The following is a 15,885-nucleotide window of genomic DNA, read 5'->3' as shown; positions in this document are numbered from 1 at the left end:
AAAGGTTGTTTCCCCAGGTAGGAATTTTTCCCTAGAGTTAGGGTGGGAATAAAACCCCTTAACTAAATGCCAAGCAGGTAGTTAATCACTTTAACTACGAACAATCACCCTTAAGCTACATAATCTTTACTCCCTGGCATGGAGATTAGAAATGCCCTAACCTTTGGAACAGAATTGATAGGATTAAAATCAACTGGTATAAATACAGATGTAACAAGACAATAAACACAGAACCTGGCTGGAGATCCTGGCTAGAGGAACCTGGCTATGATGATCACCTGAACACGGCCTCCGTGTCCTTCATTCTTCGCCGACTCTGTCCACACCTGTGGGGAACCCCTGGACCTGCTGGGGCTGGACCCCAACACTGCCCCACCCCTGGCCCTGCACTCTGTCACCTGCTGCCTGCATTTGCCTTTGAAGCCTCTGCTTTGGCCTCACCCACTGTAGGAACTGACCACCCTCTGCCACCTTTGATGTTTTTGCCCAAGAGAAGTGAGTCAAATGACTAATTGTTCTCTCTCTCTGGTTCCCTAGTGCTCTCTCCAAAGAGATGACGCCCCCCCCCGCCCCCCCCAAGACAGTGGTGCTGGGACCACAGCGGGGGGGCAGTCACAGGCAGAAGGACCGGAGCTGTTTCAGGACACAAGGCAGCCTCGAAGGCCTCCCAGAAAAGAGGACAGCGATTCTTTCAGCCAAGGGCACTTTATTTCTTCTCTCGCCCACCCGCCGACAGGAGTCCAGCCTACTCTCGGGATGGAAGTGACCCTGGCGGGGGCAGTGGAGAAGGGGAGAGGAAGCCCTGGGCCGGGCTCCCTGCCAGCGCGGACCCAGGGCACTCGCACAGAGGGTCCCCCAAAAGAGAGCTGACAAGAACAGCGGGTGGGACAGTGAGGTTGGGGGCAACTTATACGCAGGAGCAGGAGGGCGCCGAGGGAACAGCCACCAGAGGAGAGAGGAGGGAGTGGTGGCGAAGAGCAGACGTAAATATCCTGGCGCAAGTGCAGGGTGATAGGTGAGTAGCGATGATATTTCAAAGAACAGCGAGGCAGCAATATCCTAGGCCTGCTCCCAGCAGAGAGGTTGGGGGGCCAGGCTGCAGGTGGGAGTTCCCTCTGGACAGGGGCACAGATCTCCTGGGGGGTCCAGGGTGGAGCAGGTGCCTGGAGAGGGAGGAGCCAGGCCTGGCCATGGGAGGCGGTGCTCAGGAGTGTCAGACGCCTCTCTGGTTCAGTCCGGAGTACAGCTCCCTCTGGCCTTTCCTGATGGGCTGGGGGGAAGGGAACGGAGAGGGAGGAGCGGTCAGCAGGGCAGGAGGAAGCCGGGCCTTCGAGGATCTAGCTCCGGAGCAAAGGCAAGAACCTTGGACCAGGCGCCGGAGGCCGGCTGGCATTGCCTGGCAACAGCCTGGCTCTGGTCACGCCCCCTGGGAGTCAGCGTCCCCATCTCAACAATGGGAGTCAAAGACACAAGCCTCAGAGCTTCGGTCAGAATGAAATAAAGTCACGGGAAAGTGAACACCATGTGCTTGGCTGGTGCCCAGTAAATATTTGCTGGGTGTGTTCAAGCCTGACGGCAAGTGTTTAGCAGTGGGGAGTCACGCACAGCAGCCAAGCAGAAGGACCCTGACGGCCATCTGCTAGCCAGGCAGGAGCCCTCCCGCTGTCCAGTCAGGAGGCAGCGCAGGGCGCAGAGGCCGGGTGTCTGGCAATGTGTGTGCGGGCGGGGGAAGCTGGGAGCTCTGCATCAGGGAAGCATTTGAGTCATTCAGCAACTGGCATGACTGTACTGGTGCCTGCTGGGGGAACATCAGTCCCGAGTTCATCATGCTAGAATTTACATGTGTTATTCCCATGGTGTGTCCCAGTTGATGGAGAAAGAAACCAGCCTGGCTGGTTTGACTCCGTGGATAGAGCCTCGGCCTGCGGAATGATGGGTCCCTGGTTAGATTCAAGGGCTACATACCCAGGTCGCAGGCTCAATCCCCGGCAGGGGAGCTGCAGGAGGCAGCTGGTCAATGGTGCTCTTCATCACTGATGTTTCTCTCTCTCCCTCTCCCTTCCTCTCTGACATCAATGAAAATACATTAAAAAAAGAAAAGAGCCAGCTGCTCCGTGGGGTGTACACTGCGCAGCCTGCGAGGTGGCCCTGCCGCACCGTAAAGGGGGAGTGAGTGTCTCGGAGTGTGCGCGAGGGCGTTAAGGTGGGACAGGCCCAACGCGCAGTCCCACTGTGCCTGCTCCTCTAGAAAGACCTGTCCCCCTCTATCCCTTGTTACCTCATAGTCCGGGTTGGGGACTGGCGGTGGCCTCTCCTTGTTTTGTCCTGTTGGGGCGGGTGGGGAGAGGGGAAAGATCTGTTTTCATGCGGGAACGCCAATCTTAGGCAATTAGACCAGAGGGAGGATGGCAAACCCTGCGTTCCCTCCTCTCCCTCTTCTATTCAGCCACCTCTTCTCCTTTCTTTCTTTGAGCCATCATGAATGCCCCCACTGCTCTTAATCAATTTGTGACTTTCCTCAGCTCAGGGTCCTTCCTCGATTTCCTTTCTCGTGGAGGAAAGGAAAGGAAAAGGCGGGAACCAGTGTCCCGAGGTCTCCCGCCCGCCCCACCACTGCAGGTGGAGTCGGATTGTTCCGGACCCTGGACAGGCGCTGGAGGGAGCCCGTGCCCACGCGGAGCTGTTTGCACTTTTCTGCGGTGGAAGGAGAAGGGCGATCTGAGGGTGGAAGCCTGTGTGAAGACCTCAGCAGCACAGCGAGTGTCTACAGAAGCTGTCTCGGCCGCTGTGGCCTTGCTGCCCACCCTGCCAGGCTGGACGCCCCTCTGCGGCCTCTCCTCCCCACAACCGTGCTCTTACCACCGGGCCTGCCGCCGGCACCTACGCCTCTGGTCATAGGCTTGGCCTTGGCCTTCCTGTTCTTGCTCCAGTAATACACCACCAGCAGCAAGCCCAGGGTGACGCAGATGTCGGCCACGATGATCCCAGCCACGGCCATCACGTCCACCTCCATGCAGTTCTCACACACTGTGGGCGGGCATGGGGAGGGGAGAGGTCACCGAGAACGGAAGACACAAGGGCCCTGGAGACGGGTGAGGGACCGATGAAGCGGTTCTTCCTTCAAACCTCGCACGCTGGCCACCGCTAGAGCCGAGCCTCCGTTCCGTATGTTTAGAACAGGGGTCCTCAAACTTTTTAAACAGGGTGCCAGTTCACTGTCCCTCAGACCGTTGGAGGGCCGGACTATAGTTTAAATAAAAACTATGAACAAATTCCTATGCACACTGCACATATTATTTTGCAGTAAAAAACCAAAACGGGAACAAATACAATATTTGTATTTGCATGTGGCCCGCGGGCCGTAGTTTGAGGACCCCTGGTTTAGATCCACCACAAAGTGTGGCCATTAGGGGAGAAGCTCTGGCGTCAGGCAGTCTGGTTCAAGTCCCAGCTCCATTGCTCACTGGCTGTGAGAACGGTGAAGGTGCTTTCAACCCCCAAAGACTCTGTGCCCTTATCTATATGGGAATAACATGATACTTCACTCATATGGTTGTTGGGGAGGATGACATGAGAAAAAAAAGTCCGCCCTGGCCGGTGTGGGTCAGTGGATAGAGCATCTGCCTGTGGACCAAAAGGTCCTGGGTTCAATTCTGGTTAAGGGCAGGTACCTCGGTTGCAGGCTCCTCCCCGGCCCAGGCCCTGGTCGGGCACGTGCAGGAGGCAACCAATCGATGCGTTTCTCTCACTTCGAGTTTCTCCCTGTCTCGCCCTCTCTCTTTCACGCTCTCTAAGAATCACTGGAAAGATATCCTGGGTGAGGAATGACAACAAGTCCCAGGCAGGTCCATGGTCTAGTGCTTGAAACTTAAGCACCGGTAAATGTTAGCTGCTGTCGGTTTATTCCGAGGCCTTTGTGGATGCCATTTTATTGCAGCATCTTTGAGTCTCTTCTGCAAACCCTTGGTCAGGACGCACACCTGGATAAAGCATCAGGCAAGCTCACACTGGGTGCCATCACCTGGGAGTGCCGCGAGGCAATGCCCCCTCCTGTCTCCTAGAAGTTGTAGGTGGAGTGCAGACAGAGCTTACCTAGATAGCGCCCCCCCCCCCTTGGTGTTTAATCGAAGTTGCAGAAAACTTGGGTGCCTGAGGCCCAGGCAGTCCCAGTACTGAGTGTGGGAGAGGCACAGAGGGGCCGGGGCTGAGAGCTGGGTGAGGGGGGACTGAGCAGCCCTTTGGCATTGGTCCTCCCTAAGGAGTCGAGGCGTGCTTGCGCTGGAGACCTGCATTACCTCTTGCTTTTAGGTAGAGATAGTTGCGATTGTTCGAGTTGCCTCTGTAGCAGGTGTAATGACCACTGTTTTCCATTTCGGAGAAATTGTCTATTAATAGGTGTTCCTCTTGTTGATCGGTTAGTTGTACACCATTTCTTTCCCATTTTATTTGTTCAGAATCAGGGTCCTCAGGACATGTCACCTCCACCCTGGTTCCGGAGATGGAGACTTTAAATCCTGGGGAGGGAGAGAAGGGAGGGAAATCGGAAGAAGAAACCAGTAAGGTTTCAGGAAATGCTAAGTAGCAACAAAAGAGCCAACCAGATGCAGAAAGTCATCTGTCATTCGGGCCTTAGATTTTGTTGTCAAAAGGGAACTCTGGTGGCTGAAGGGCATGACAGCGGGGTTATGCAAAAGGGAGGCCAGTCATGGCCAGTGTGTTCAGTGGTTAGGGCGTCAGTCCACACATGGAAGGGTCTAGGGTTGGATTTGCTCCCTGTCCCCGGTTGGGGAGTGTGCCCCAGGCACCCGATCAATGTGTCTCTCTCACATCGATGTTTCTCTTTCTCTCTCCCTCCCTCCCTCCCTCCCTCCTTCCCCTCTTTCTTTTCTCTCTGAAAAGCAATGAAAAAAAAATATCCTTGGGTGAGGATTAATGAAACAACAACAAAACCAACCCCCCCCTCCACTCCCCCCTGCAAAACAGGGACTAGGGACTAGACAACTTTTGAAAGTGACTTTAGCGTTTGGGTGTGGACATGGGGACTTGGGAAGGAGAAACTGGAAGCAAAGAGAGACGGTGAAAGTCCCTGCTTGCAGTGCTTCTGAAACAGGAGTTGGGAAGACACTGTGGGAAGGGCCTCCGTTCTCAGGAGCATCTCTCATTCGACTCCTTTCCTTCTGTCCACACTGACTCGCACCCTTGCCAGGCACACCTCAGCGAAGGGCTGACTTACTCTTTGGAGGAGGCGAAACGTCACCTGGAAGCGAGAAGAGGAGAGAATGGTCAGGAAATACCCTGGTTTAAGTTGTAGGTAACATGTTTCAAGTGAGACTGGACACTGTCCCCAGGGATTCCCACAGAGGCCCATCCTCAGAGTGCCCTGAGCCTTAAAGGGCTATGTGTAGTTAGTCCATGGGGAACTGTACAGATACAACTCAGATCCATCACATTGAGAATATACCAGCGTGTGCCCTTAAATTATGGGAAGCACTATATACATTTTAAGGGAATGGTTCTTCCAATAAAAAGTGGCTTTATTTTAAATGTTCCTGAATATTATCAACTCCCAATTATTTTGTTAGAGGGAGGACGACCGAAATCCCTATTGAGTTGGGGATCCAGCACATTCCCCACAACGGGTGACTTCCCCCTCTCCTGCGGGGCTGCGGGGCTGCAGGGCTGCAGGGCTGCGGGGCTGCAGGGATGCAGGGCTCGTTTCTTGAAAGACTTGTGTCTGGGACCCTGGCCTGCACTAGGCTGTGCTTTAGCCTGGATAGGGCAACTGGAAGAGAGGAGAGGGGGTGGTGCAAAGGGACAGCCTGCTCGGCTGGAGAGAGAGAGAGAGAGAGAGAGAGAGACAGCCCTGCCCTCTCTCTGTAGAGGGTGCTCTGCTACAGGTGCTGCTGGGGACAGGGCACTGGGCCGAGTCTGAAGTCCTGTGTTTGAATTCCAGATCTGCCTTAGGCTGTGACCAAGAGCAAGTCGTTTTAACTTCTCTAAGCCTCAGTTTCTTTCTGGAAAATGGAGCTAAAAATGCTCTACCTCACAGTTACCTGTGAGGACTAGGTGGGTTATGAAGGTGGAACAGAGCAGATGCGTAAGAACAAGGTGAGCTCTCCCTCCTTCCCTGGAAGGTTCTGCTCCATGGAGAACAGAGAGGCTCTCTGCTGAGGCCCAGGGAATGCAAACAGGCCGTTCCCCGTTCCTCCGCCTGCTACCAATGGGGAGTGGAGCGTACCGACATAGGCAGTGGTGTTATTTTGACTTAGAAATAATTTTTCAGCACTGCCATTTTTTAGAAATGTTAAATAAAAGAGAAATCATACATAAAATGATTTAAAAGGAAGTAGACATTTCACTGCTTGGTGTGTGGACAAGGAAGTGTAAAGAAAATGGCTCACAGCTTTTATCGGCACAAATTCAGCAGCAGAGCCCAGACTTACACATGCTCACAGCGGCCTGGATGTTCATGCTCAGGAGTGGGGTCTGCTCACAAAGATTTACTCCCACCCAGACGCCGTGTTCACAGCGGCGGAGAACAGGAGCTTCAGGGTCAGCTAAGCCTGCATTTACACTAACCTCTGTGATTGGACTATTGTTTTCTAACCTTGGTTTTCTGTAGAATAGGGATGTTAGATGAGGAAACGGGTAAAATATTTAGGGTACTATCCAGAACATCCATGCTCAATAAGCTCCAATGCCCATTATTAGGCTGCATGCTTCCCATATAACAGCTACAATTCACCAACTGTCTTCCCTAGCCCAGATAATATTCTATGAGAATTACTCCTCAACCCTCACAACAACCCTGCAAACTACGTTTCTTTCCACGTTATTCTTTCCATTTTACACACGATGATGCTGGGGAACGGGGATGTTTCATAAATTATTAAAGAAACCCAGCAGGCCAGTCCTGCCAGGACTCCGATATGGCAGCTCACTCAGAGTTAGACTCTCAGCTCGTCCTGCGCAGTCCTCCCCGCTGCCTAGAATCCTCTTTCCCCCTAAAATACAAGCTCATTGTTTAAAACTCAGCTCAGGAATAACCCCAGCTCAGTCGCTCCCCAGCGACTCTCTGTAGAGTTGGCCACTCCTCTTTTTATATTTTACTTTACTCTGCATCTGCCCACCTCATAGCATACAACGCACTATGCTACTACGCGTTTCTCTCTCACACAGGCCATTTGGTTCTTGAGGGGAGGGAATTAAGGATGCGTTCATGTGTCTGATCACTCATTCACTCAAAGAATATGCATTGAACACCTATTCTAGCCCGGCCAGGTGACTCCGACACCGTCTCCGCCTGCAGTGAACTTGCGATTTACACAAACGCTTGTGGTGGCTCTGACCTCACCCACAGGCACCCACAGGCTCAGGGACACACGTGACAGCAACAAGCCCACACGCCCACTGAGAGGACCGCACGTTTCCTCTGGCAGTTCTGGTCCTCGGTGTGTGTTATGGCGATTGTCCCCCACGACCATTTGGTTCCACATTTGAAAAGGGGCTGTAAAGAGCAAACATTCTCTTACCAGTTTCTTTATTCTCTGAAAAAGAAAGCACGAGAAACCATTAGCAATACTTCTAGCGACGGGAAGATCGGATCCTGCTCCCCTGGGCGAGTCTCCAGGTGCCCAGGGCTACATGTGAAAACGGTTTGGGGCCCTACGTCCTACATTAAACAACTGACGGTCATTTCCACAAATGAATTCTGAGTGATCATTTCACAATTCCTATTCCGAATCATCACCTTGTGCACCGTGAATGTCCACCAGCTTAGCTGTCAATCTGCCTGGAGAAAGCGGGAGAAGCAGGCCTAGCCCGCGTGCGGCGGCAGCGAGCCCTGCGGAGGTCTGTGCTGAGTGGAAACCAAATCTGAACGAAATCACCCCTGAATGGCACTCGCCTGCGGAAGGGAGGAGCTACCCTGGAACAGACCCGTGCACCGGACACCCCTGTTTGTCAGTAATGAACTTTAAAGCGCGCTGCATGGAAAAGAGAAAGAAAGAAAAGATCCGAGGACACGGACACAGCAGGCTGCACCGTGGCCGCCTGGACACAGAGCCGGGCCGCAGCCCGGAGGAGCCGATTGACACTGGGACACTGGCTGCACTGCAAGCACCGAGACCGGCAGCCCAGGCCAGGCCCACGCGTAAGCATGTGCACACGCACGCACACATGGGCGCACACGGAGTATTACATATTACATACCCTCCTCAGCACCTCACACCAACTAGGGAGCAATTAGATGTTTGGCACTTTCGCGCGATGTAATAGTCCTACTTGTTTCCTTCTGAATGGTCAGGACTCACTAGTTCCTACGGTCTCTGTGATCTCCCTCCCCCTGGCCACAGCCAGACCTTCTCCAGACTTCGGAAGGAAAAACAAAGGATCAGGTGGCAGCAACCCCTGCTACGTGTGGGTGGAAGCCTGTGCGAGGCCAGCTCCCCTCACACACATGATAACTGTGGGTGGATTTCATAACAAGGAAAGAACGGGTATCTCACCTTCTTGCCCCCAAGCGCCAACTGGAAAAAAATAAGAAAACAGAGTTAGTCAGCGTGCGGTGCCTGCCCTTCCAGGCAGAGCGCCGTGTCCTGTGTCCTGCCTGAGCCTTTCCGAACACCTGATCGTCCTGCCCACACCCTGCGGGTGAGTCACTCCTGCGCCCCAACTCCTGGCCAATCCGGGGTGAAGCAGAGCAAGACAGCACCTCACACTCAACGCGAAAACACAGTATTTGACAAACAGGAGGCAGACAAGGCCGGCTGCCTTTTGGGTGAGGGCAGAAACGGCAGCCACGCCTTCAGGGTGGAAACTGCTCTCTGGCCCCGGGAGGCCCAGAGCTCTGGGGAGGGGCGGCGTTGGCGTTCTCGCTCCTGCTCCTGCGGGTCGATGTCTCAGTGTTTCCGTTGGTTTGCATTTGGGAGATGGACATGTCTGAGGCTCTGGTTACTCCGGATGCAGCCTGTGCAGCAGAAGCCTGGTCCCTCCCGGGCCGGCCCTCGCTCTGCAGTAATTGGGATTCGGCACCCTGACCAGTTGCCCTGGGTTTGCCTGAAGGTCTCTGTGTACCTGGCCCCTCTAACCCAAAGCCTCCACCCTGGCTGAGACCACACCTCTGCCCTCTCCCACACCCAGAGCAGGTGGGCACAGCCTCCTGGGGCCAAATGGCCAGGAGAGCGTGGGTCTTTGATAATCTCTCTCTCTCTCTCCCTCCTTCCTTCCCTCCTTCTCCCCTTCCCTCCCTCCCCCCGCCCCCCTTTTCTCTCTGCAAAGCACCCTTTACCCTACAGGCCTCTAAGGGAGACGCCCGCTACTTCCTCAGGAGCCACTCTTGCCCCTGACACTCAGCACGTGTCCCTGGGACCAGGAGCAGGAGTGGACTGAGCTGGAGAGCCTATTAGACACGCAGAATCGCAACCCCTATCCCGAGCCCCAGCCCAGGCTGCAGCCTAACAAGGTCCGGGCTGTGTGTGCACATTCGAGGCACTCAGGAAGGAGCAGGCTGTGCAGACCCCGTGGAGGTGGCTGAGGTGGGAGCCCCCCGGGGGCACTTCCCAGGGCCCTGAAACCAGGCTCCGGAGCCATCGCCCCTCTGTGTGCAGCCACCAAGGGCGCAGCCTCAGCCAGAGGCAGCTCCCGGGTCCACTCAGCACTCCGTGTGGTTTTAAACAAGTTCTGTAACCTCTGTGAGGACCGGTTTCTTCATCTCCAAAATAGGAGGCGATGTTTACCTTCCAAGATGGAGGTGAGGATAACCTGGTTAATACATGTGAAGGTTTTTTTTTTTTTTTTTTTTGTTTTTTTTTTTTTTTTTTTACAGAGTAGCTAGTACTCAATAAATGGCAACCTTAAAGAAATGTATCTTATATGAGATATTAGAGCCCAGGTGCACGAATTTGTGCACAGGTGGGATCCCTTGGCCTGGCCAGTGTGGGGAGGGGCTTCGGGAGGTTGGCTGTCGGAGCGCACTGACCACCAGGGGCAGCTCCTGCATTAAGCGTCTGCCCCCTGGTGGTCAGTGCACATCAAAGCGACCAGTCAACCGGTTGTTTGGTCGGCCAGTTGTAACGGTCACTTAGACTTTTATAGATAGAGATGGAAACACTCTTGGTTACTTATCCATTATTCTGCTTTGCTTCACAGAGGACTACACCATGGAAAGCTCTTGAGTCACTGAGAAGAACTGAAAACTATGGGGTGTTTTGCTGTCTCGTGGGAAGCTGGCTACATCCTGCGCAGAGCTGGGGTTCAGCCAGCCAGCATCCCCCCACCAAGGAGCACCCTCGGCTCTGCTCATCGCCTTCAAACCAGCTCCCAAGGGCTGCGAGTCCAGGGACAGGAGGAGCTCCTTCTGGAAGGCAGAGCCCGCTTTCAGGAGAGATGATACCCCATTCCTTTCCTTGGCTGCTCCCCGATGGGTCTCTGAGGACCCGGCCACGTTTCCCTGTCAGCCTCCAGCCCAGCTACCATGGCACACACAGCTCCTTACACCTCCCAGTGCCTGACGCCACGGCGCCTTTGGGCGGCCCCACGGTAGGCGTGGGCCTTGCCCTTTTCGTTCGGTCCTACTCACCGGATAAGAGGCAGAGCCCCAGGATGCGCCAGAGCTTCCCCGACGGCATCTTCCTCCCCCTGGACACTCACTGAACGGAGATGGCGCAGGTCCACGGGCCTAGTGCTTCTGGAAGAGAAACCAAAGGCCTTTTGCGCAACCCCCGCTGAGGACGAGGGCCGGGGCCACTACTCCCAGTGCTGGGCTGGGAAGGGGCCTTTGGAAGAGGGAGACGCACCATCACCCGAAGCAGGCGCCAGGGCTGGGCGGGGAGGCGGGTTCTGAGCCGACACAGGAAGTGGGGGGTGGGGAAGCCTTGGGCCTGCTGGCTCGTCACTTGGAAACGGTTGGTGGAGGCAGAGGCAGCCACCTGTGTTGGTGGGCAGCTGGGCCTCGTCTCTTTTCCCAGGACAAGCAAGAGGACTGGCAAAACGGAGGGTGCGGTGAACAGTACATGCCATTTAGCTGCTGGGGCCTGGCAGAGTGCACCCCCATATTGGAGACCCCTTCCCAGACACCCCTCCCCCAAACGAGTTGTGACAGGAAGAGAGGAGCTCTGTGCAGTGTGGGCTGGGAGCAGTGGGTGCTGTGATCTTACTGACAAAGCTGTTGGCTTAAAAACACATGTTGGCCTAAAACCATGAGAGGCCATTTTTTTGGCCTATAATATTTATAAAAATGCTTAAAAACATAAAAGTCAACGTTGGAGAGGGTAAAGAGTGAGAGTGTCAAAATCTGCTGGTGCGTATAGACTAATATAGCCTTTCTTGATTGTTAACCATGCCTGAATCACATGCTTATTCTACACCAGGCACCATGCTAAGGGCTTTACCAATATATCTGATTTAATCCTCAAAACAACCTGTAAGGTAGGTATTATTATCCCTACCTCATACTCTCGCAAACAGATGCTCAGACAAGTGACCTAACTTGTTGCAGAGCTGAAATCCTAGGAGATGCTTTGGCAAAATCATTTATTTAGTCAATATTTAATGTCTCCTATGCTGTAGTGTATGCTAGGTACTAGTCACATAGCAGTAACATGCTGGCTAGTCCTTGTGGAGAATGAAAAGAAGTGTGGACACTAAACAGATTATTTCAGGGGCTTGACAATGAGAAAGAGAAAAGAGATGCTGTAGGAGTGATGGAAGGAGCCTAACATAGTCCAGGAGGCAGAGAAGGTCTTGAGGGTGACATCCGAGCTGAACTGTGATGGGTGAATAGGAGTGAACCAGGTAGCGGGGAAAACAGTGAACTATTCCAGATGAACTCCTTTAACTTTTTCTTGTCTAAGCTCTTTATCTTCCCTTCAATTCTAAATGATAGCCTTGTTGGGTAGAATAACCTTGGTTGTAGGTCCTTGTTTTTCATCACTTTGAATATTTCTTGCAATTCTCTTCTGGCCTGCAAAGTTTCTGTTGAGAAATCTGCTGACAGTGTTATGGGTGCTCCCTTGTAGGTAACTAACTGCTTTTCTCTTGCTGCTTTTAAGATTCCCTCTTTATCTTTAACTTTGGCATTTTAATTATAATGTGTGTTGGTGTGGGCCTCTTTAGGCTTCGCTTGTTTGGGAGTCTCTATGTTTCCTGGACCTGTAAATCTATTTCTTTCACCAGGTAGAGGAAGGTTTCTGTCATTATGTTTTTCAATTTCTTGCTCTATCTTCTCTGTCATAATGCAAATGTTGGTTTGCTTGAAGTTTTCCCAAATGCCCCTTACACTATCCTCATATTTTTGGATTAATTTTAAAAAATATGTTTTTATTGATTTTTAGAGAGAGATGAAGAGAGAGGGAGAGAGGGATAGAAACATTGATGAGAGAGAAAGACTGATGGGCTGCCTCCTGCATGCCCCCTATTGGGGATCGAGCTCACAACCCAGACATGTGCCCTGACCAGGAATTAAACCAGTGCATGGGATGACACTTAACACCAGCTGGGCAATGAATTCTTTTTCTTTTTGCTGTTCTGATTGGGTGTTTTTGCTTCGTTATATTCCAAATTGAAGATTTGATTCTTAGCTTCATGTACTCAACTGCTGATTCCCTGTAAATTATTATTTATTTCAGTTAGTGTATCATTCATTTCTGACTGGTCCTTTTTTATGCTGTTGAGGTCCTCATTAAGTTCCTTGAGCATCTTTATAGCTAGTTTTTTGAGCTCTACATCTAGTAGATTGCTTGTCTCCATTTTGTTTAGTTCTTTTTCTGGAGTTTTGTTCAGTTCTTTCATTTGGGACATGTTTCCTGGTCTCCTCATTTTGGCAGCCTCCCTGTGTTTGTTTCTATGTATTAGATAGAGCTGCTATGTCTTTCCGGCTTGATAGAGTGGCCAGCTGTAGCAGGTGTCCTGTAGGGTCTGGTGTCACAGCCTCCTCCATCACCCCAGCTGGAAACTTGACATGTGCCCCTGTGTGGGCTGTACACCCTCCTATTGTAGTTGAGTCTTGATTGCAGTTGGCACGGAGAATTTACCCAGTCTGATCAGCGGCAAGGACTGGTTGTGACCACTGGCAACAGACCTCCAACCAACTTGGAGGATCAGTTGTGCATGGAACCACTGCACAGAGCAGGACTCACTTCAGCAGGGCTCTGGTACCCGCTAGGTCTGCCCTTGAGTGTGTTGCTTATGGAGGTGGTTGGGGGATGGTGCTTCTATGTGATCTGAAGCGCTCCACTGGGTGCACTGGATCTGAGGTCTCCCAGAAGGTGCAGGTCAAGGTCAACACCATCTGTGTTCTGCCTGGGGCCACCAGGCATAAGCCACAAAGCCATCTGCAGATGGCTGCTTCTTGTGCTGGGCTTGGAGGTGCCCAGGGGAGGCCAAGCTGTGAACCCAGGCTGGCTGCTATTAGTGCAGGGCTGAGGGCCACTTAGCTAGGTGTAGAGGGCTCCCTTAGGCCAGCTGCAAAGACTGACTGTGACCACTGACCATTGACCTCCAACCACCTGTGAACCCACTTGTTTGAGAGATTTTAGGCAAATCTGAAGCATGAGCCAAGACAGGCCGTTCTTATAGTCAAGCCCCTGGAAACAGCTTGGGTGGGGTGGAAAGTGGTGTGGGGAAGGAACTCAGGGAATCACCATAGTGGGGCAAACAGTGTGATCCAAGTTGATGGAGTCTCAGATATGGTGTCCACCTGCTGGCTCTGGGGCAGGGCTCAGAAAAGGAACAATGGCCTCTGCCAGCACTTCTGTCTGGGAGAAAGCTGCCCCTCCAGCTCTCGTCCGGATGCCAAACAATTCAGTTCCTCTCCACATGTCTCTGGTGCCTTCCAATCTGCTGGAACCCAGAGGGAGGGAATGAATCCAGGTAAGTATGTGTGCAGGCCCTTTAGGAGGAACTGCCTGGGACTCTAGCAGCCTCAGCCTCCTTCAGCCTCAATCTCCACTGTTTTTTGTGTTTGTTTGTTTTTTTTACAGCCAGAAGTTATGGGGACTTCTCTTCCTGGGATTGGAGCCCTAGGCTGGGGGTGGGTGTGGGACCCCTCACTCCTCAGGGGGGACTTCCACAACCAAGGTATCACTCCTGATTTTTATCAGCCGCACGTGGGTGTGAGACCAGCCTATCCGTGCCTCTGCTCCTCCTATCAGTCTCCATGTGCTTCTTTAATTTTATAGTTGTAGGACTTCCATTCAGCTCGATTTCAGAAAGTTCTGAATGGTGGATTTCTGTATTTTAGTTGTAGTTTTGAGGTGGTAGTGGGAGGAGGTGAGCAACTGGAGAGGCAGCTTTCTTCTAGACGGAAGTGCTGGCAGAGGCCATTGTTCCTTTTCTGAGCCCTGCCCAAGAGCCAGCAGGTGGACACCATGTGTTTACCTATGCTGCCAGCTTGGCTGGAAGTTCCTCTGTGTCTAAATACTTTTGTTATCAAGTGGTCCCATGGTCTGTTGGGATTCTAGACAAGACCCAATGCTGGTAGATCAGGCAATATGTGAACTCTTGGATAGCAGGGCTAGCTGAGGCATTGCAGGCAAGGAAATCAAACCCGTATCTATATGTATCAATTTCTATCAAATGAAATGAGCATTTTGGGGGAGGAGTACAATTTAATCAACTTGTCCAAGAAGTGACTGGTTGGTTTCCCCCAGGGATGGTTCCAAATCGGATGCTCAGCATTGGACTCTGTTTTGGCAGCAGCAGTAGGTAGATCAGTCTTGGTGAGTGGGAGCCCATACTGTTGGAGCCCTAATGTCACCATAGGTACTACACTCAGAACCATTGTCCTGCATTGGGGTGATTAAGGACAGAGGCTAATTGGCAATAGCTGGCCAAGTCATTTTCTTCTACTTTGTGTGGTAGTGTCTCTTCCATGATGGACATCTCTGGTGTGTTAACATGTGACACAAAGATCTTCACACTTTATTATTACTCCCATAGGTCCATACACAAGCCTCTTTTCTATATTTCCTTGCCCCCAATCTTCTAATCTTACCCATTTTAGGCCCCATTCCCAAGATCTCCAAGCACTCGCCATGTCTTGCTTCCTTGATTTGGTTAGCAGGATGCCACTGAGGCAGGGGACCAATGCAATGCTCTGAGGACTGTCCAGATTATCCAGGACTCTTCCGACTGTGTTATGACAGAGTGGACACAGCCCCGGGCAAGACCAAGACAGTATATTGTTGTATGTGTGAATGCTTTAGTACAGATATTACATTTGGTGCAGTGGCTGCGATTGGGACAAGTACTTGGCTAAGTTTGAAGAAGTCCACTCATACACATGAATTCCTCATGTTTAGCAAAGGCCAGATTAGTGAGTTAAGTGGGGAAGTGTTAGGGCCACCACCCCTGCATCCTGTAAGCCTTTTAGAATGACACTAACCTCTACCTTTCCCTCTAGGGTGCAATACTGTTTTCTTTAAAAATATATTTTTATTGATATCAGAGAGGAAGGGAGAGGGAGAGAGAGATAGAAACATCAATGACGAGAGATCATCATCGGTCAGCTGACTCCTACACTCCCCCTATTGGGGATTGAGCCCTCAACCCAGGCATGTGCCCTGACTGGGAATCAGACTGTGATCTCCTGGTTCATGGGTCGATGCTCAACCACTGAGCCACGCCGGCCAGTGCAATATTGTTTTTTATTTACAATCTTAGCTGGGAGTCATAGAGGGTGCCGGGGGTTTCACTAGCTTTCCCTAACACAATAGCTCTTACTAAAGGTCAAGGAACCGAGGTGAGGGTTCTGCCAATTGCTATGTCTGTGAATGTCCCTTGGGCCATTTGCAAGTCACGTGAGAAGTAAGACAACACTTTGTTTTACTGACCTATTCTGTGCATTGCAAGATGCCAGTGTTTGGTTGACTCTGTGCCTCTAGCACT

The 15,885-nt window shown here is 52.1% G+C and overlaps 1 protein-coding gene across 1 annotated transcript; it reads right to left on the bottom strand.

The window, feature by feature from the left end:
* Positions 1–700: 700 nt before the first annotated feature.
* On the bottom strand, positions 701–10,844 carry CD3E (CD3e molecule). The gene is made up of 9 exons (XM_015562497.1): positions 10,797–10,844; positions 10,580–10,687; positions 8,508–8,528; positions 7,533–7,547; positions 5,234–5,257; positions 4,296–4,514; positions 2,860–3,027; positions 2,279–2,325; positions 701–1,270 (listed from the first exon to the last, which is right to left on the bottom strand). The coding sequence occupies exons 2-9, from the start codon at positions 10,626–10,628 to the stop codon at positions 1,214–1,216; spliced, it is 600 nt and encodes a 199-aa protein (XP_015417983.1). The 5' UTR covers positions 10,629–10,687; positions 10,797–10,844; the 3' UTR covers positions 701–1,213.
* Positions 10,845–15,885: the final 5,041 nt, after the last annotated feature.

The sequence above is a fragment of the Myotis davidii genome, unplaced genomic scaffold (assembly GCF_000327345.1).
Source record: "Myotis davidii unplaced genomic scaffold, ASM32734v1 scaffold97, whole genome shotgun sequence".
Lineage (NCBI taxonomy): Eukaryota > Metazoa > Chordata > Mammalia > Chiroptera > Vespertilionidae > Myotis > Myotis davidii.
This window is presented reverse-complemented; position numbering and strand designations above follow the sequence as displayed.

What these genes read in the sequence shown, in the direction of transcription:
- CD3E (XM_015562497.1), bottom strand. Translation starts at nt 10,628, where the DNA reads ATGCCGTCGGGGAAGCTCTGGCGCATCCTGGGGCTCTGCCTCTTATCC. An exon ending in TGCCGGCGGCAGGCCCGGTG is followed by an intron (nt 2,326 to 2,859) that starts GTAAGAGCACGG and finishes CCGCCCCAACAG; the next exon opens with GACAAAACAAGGAGAGGCCA. An exon ending in TCCCCAACCCGGACTATGAG is followed by an intron (nt 1,271 to 2,278) that starts GTAACAAGGGAT and finishes CCTTCCCCCCAG; the next exon opens with CCCATCAGGAAAGGCCAGAG.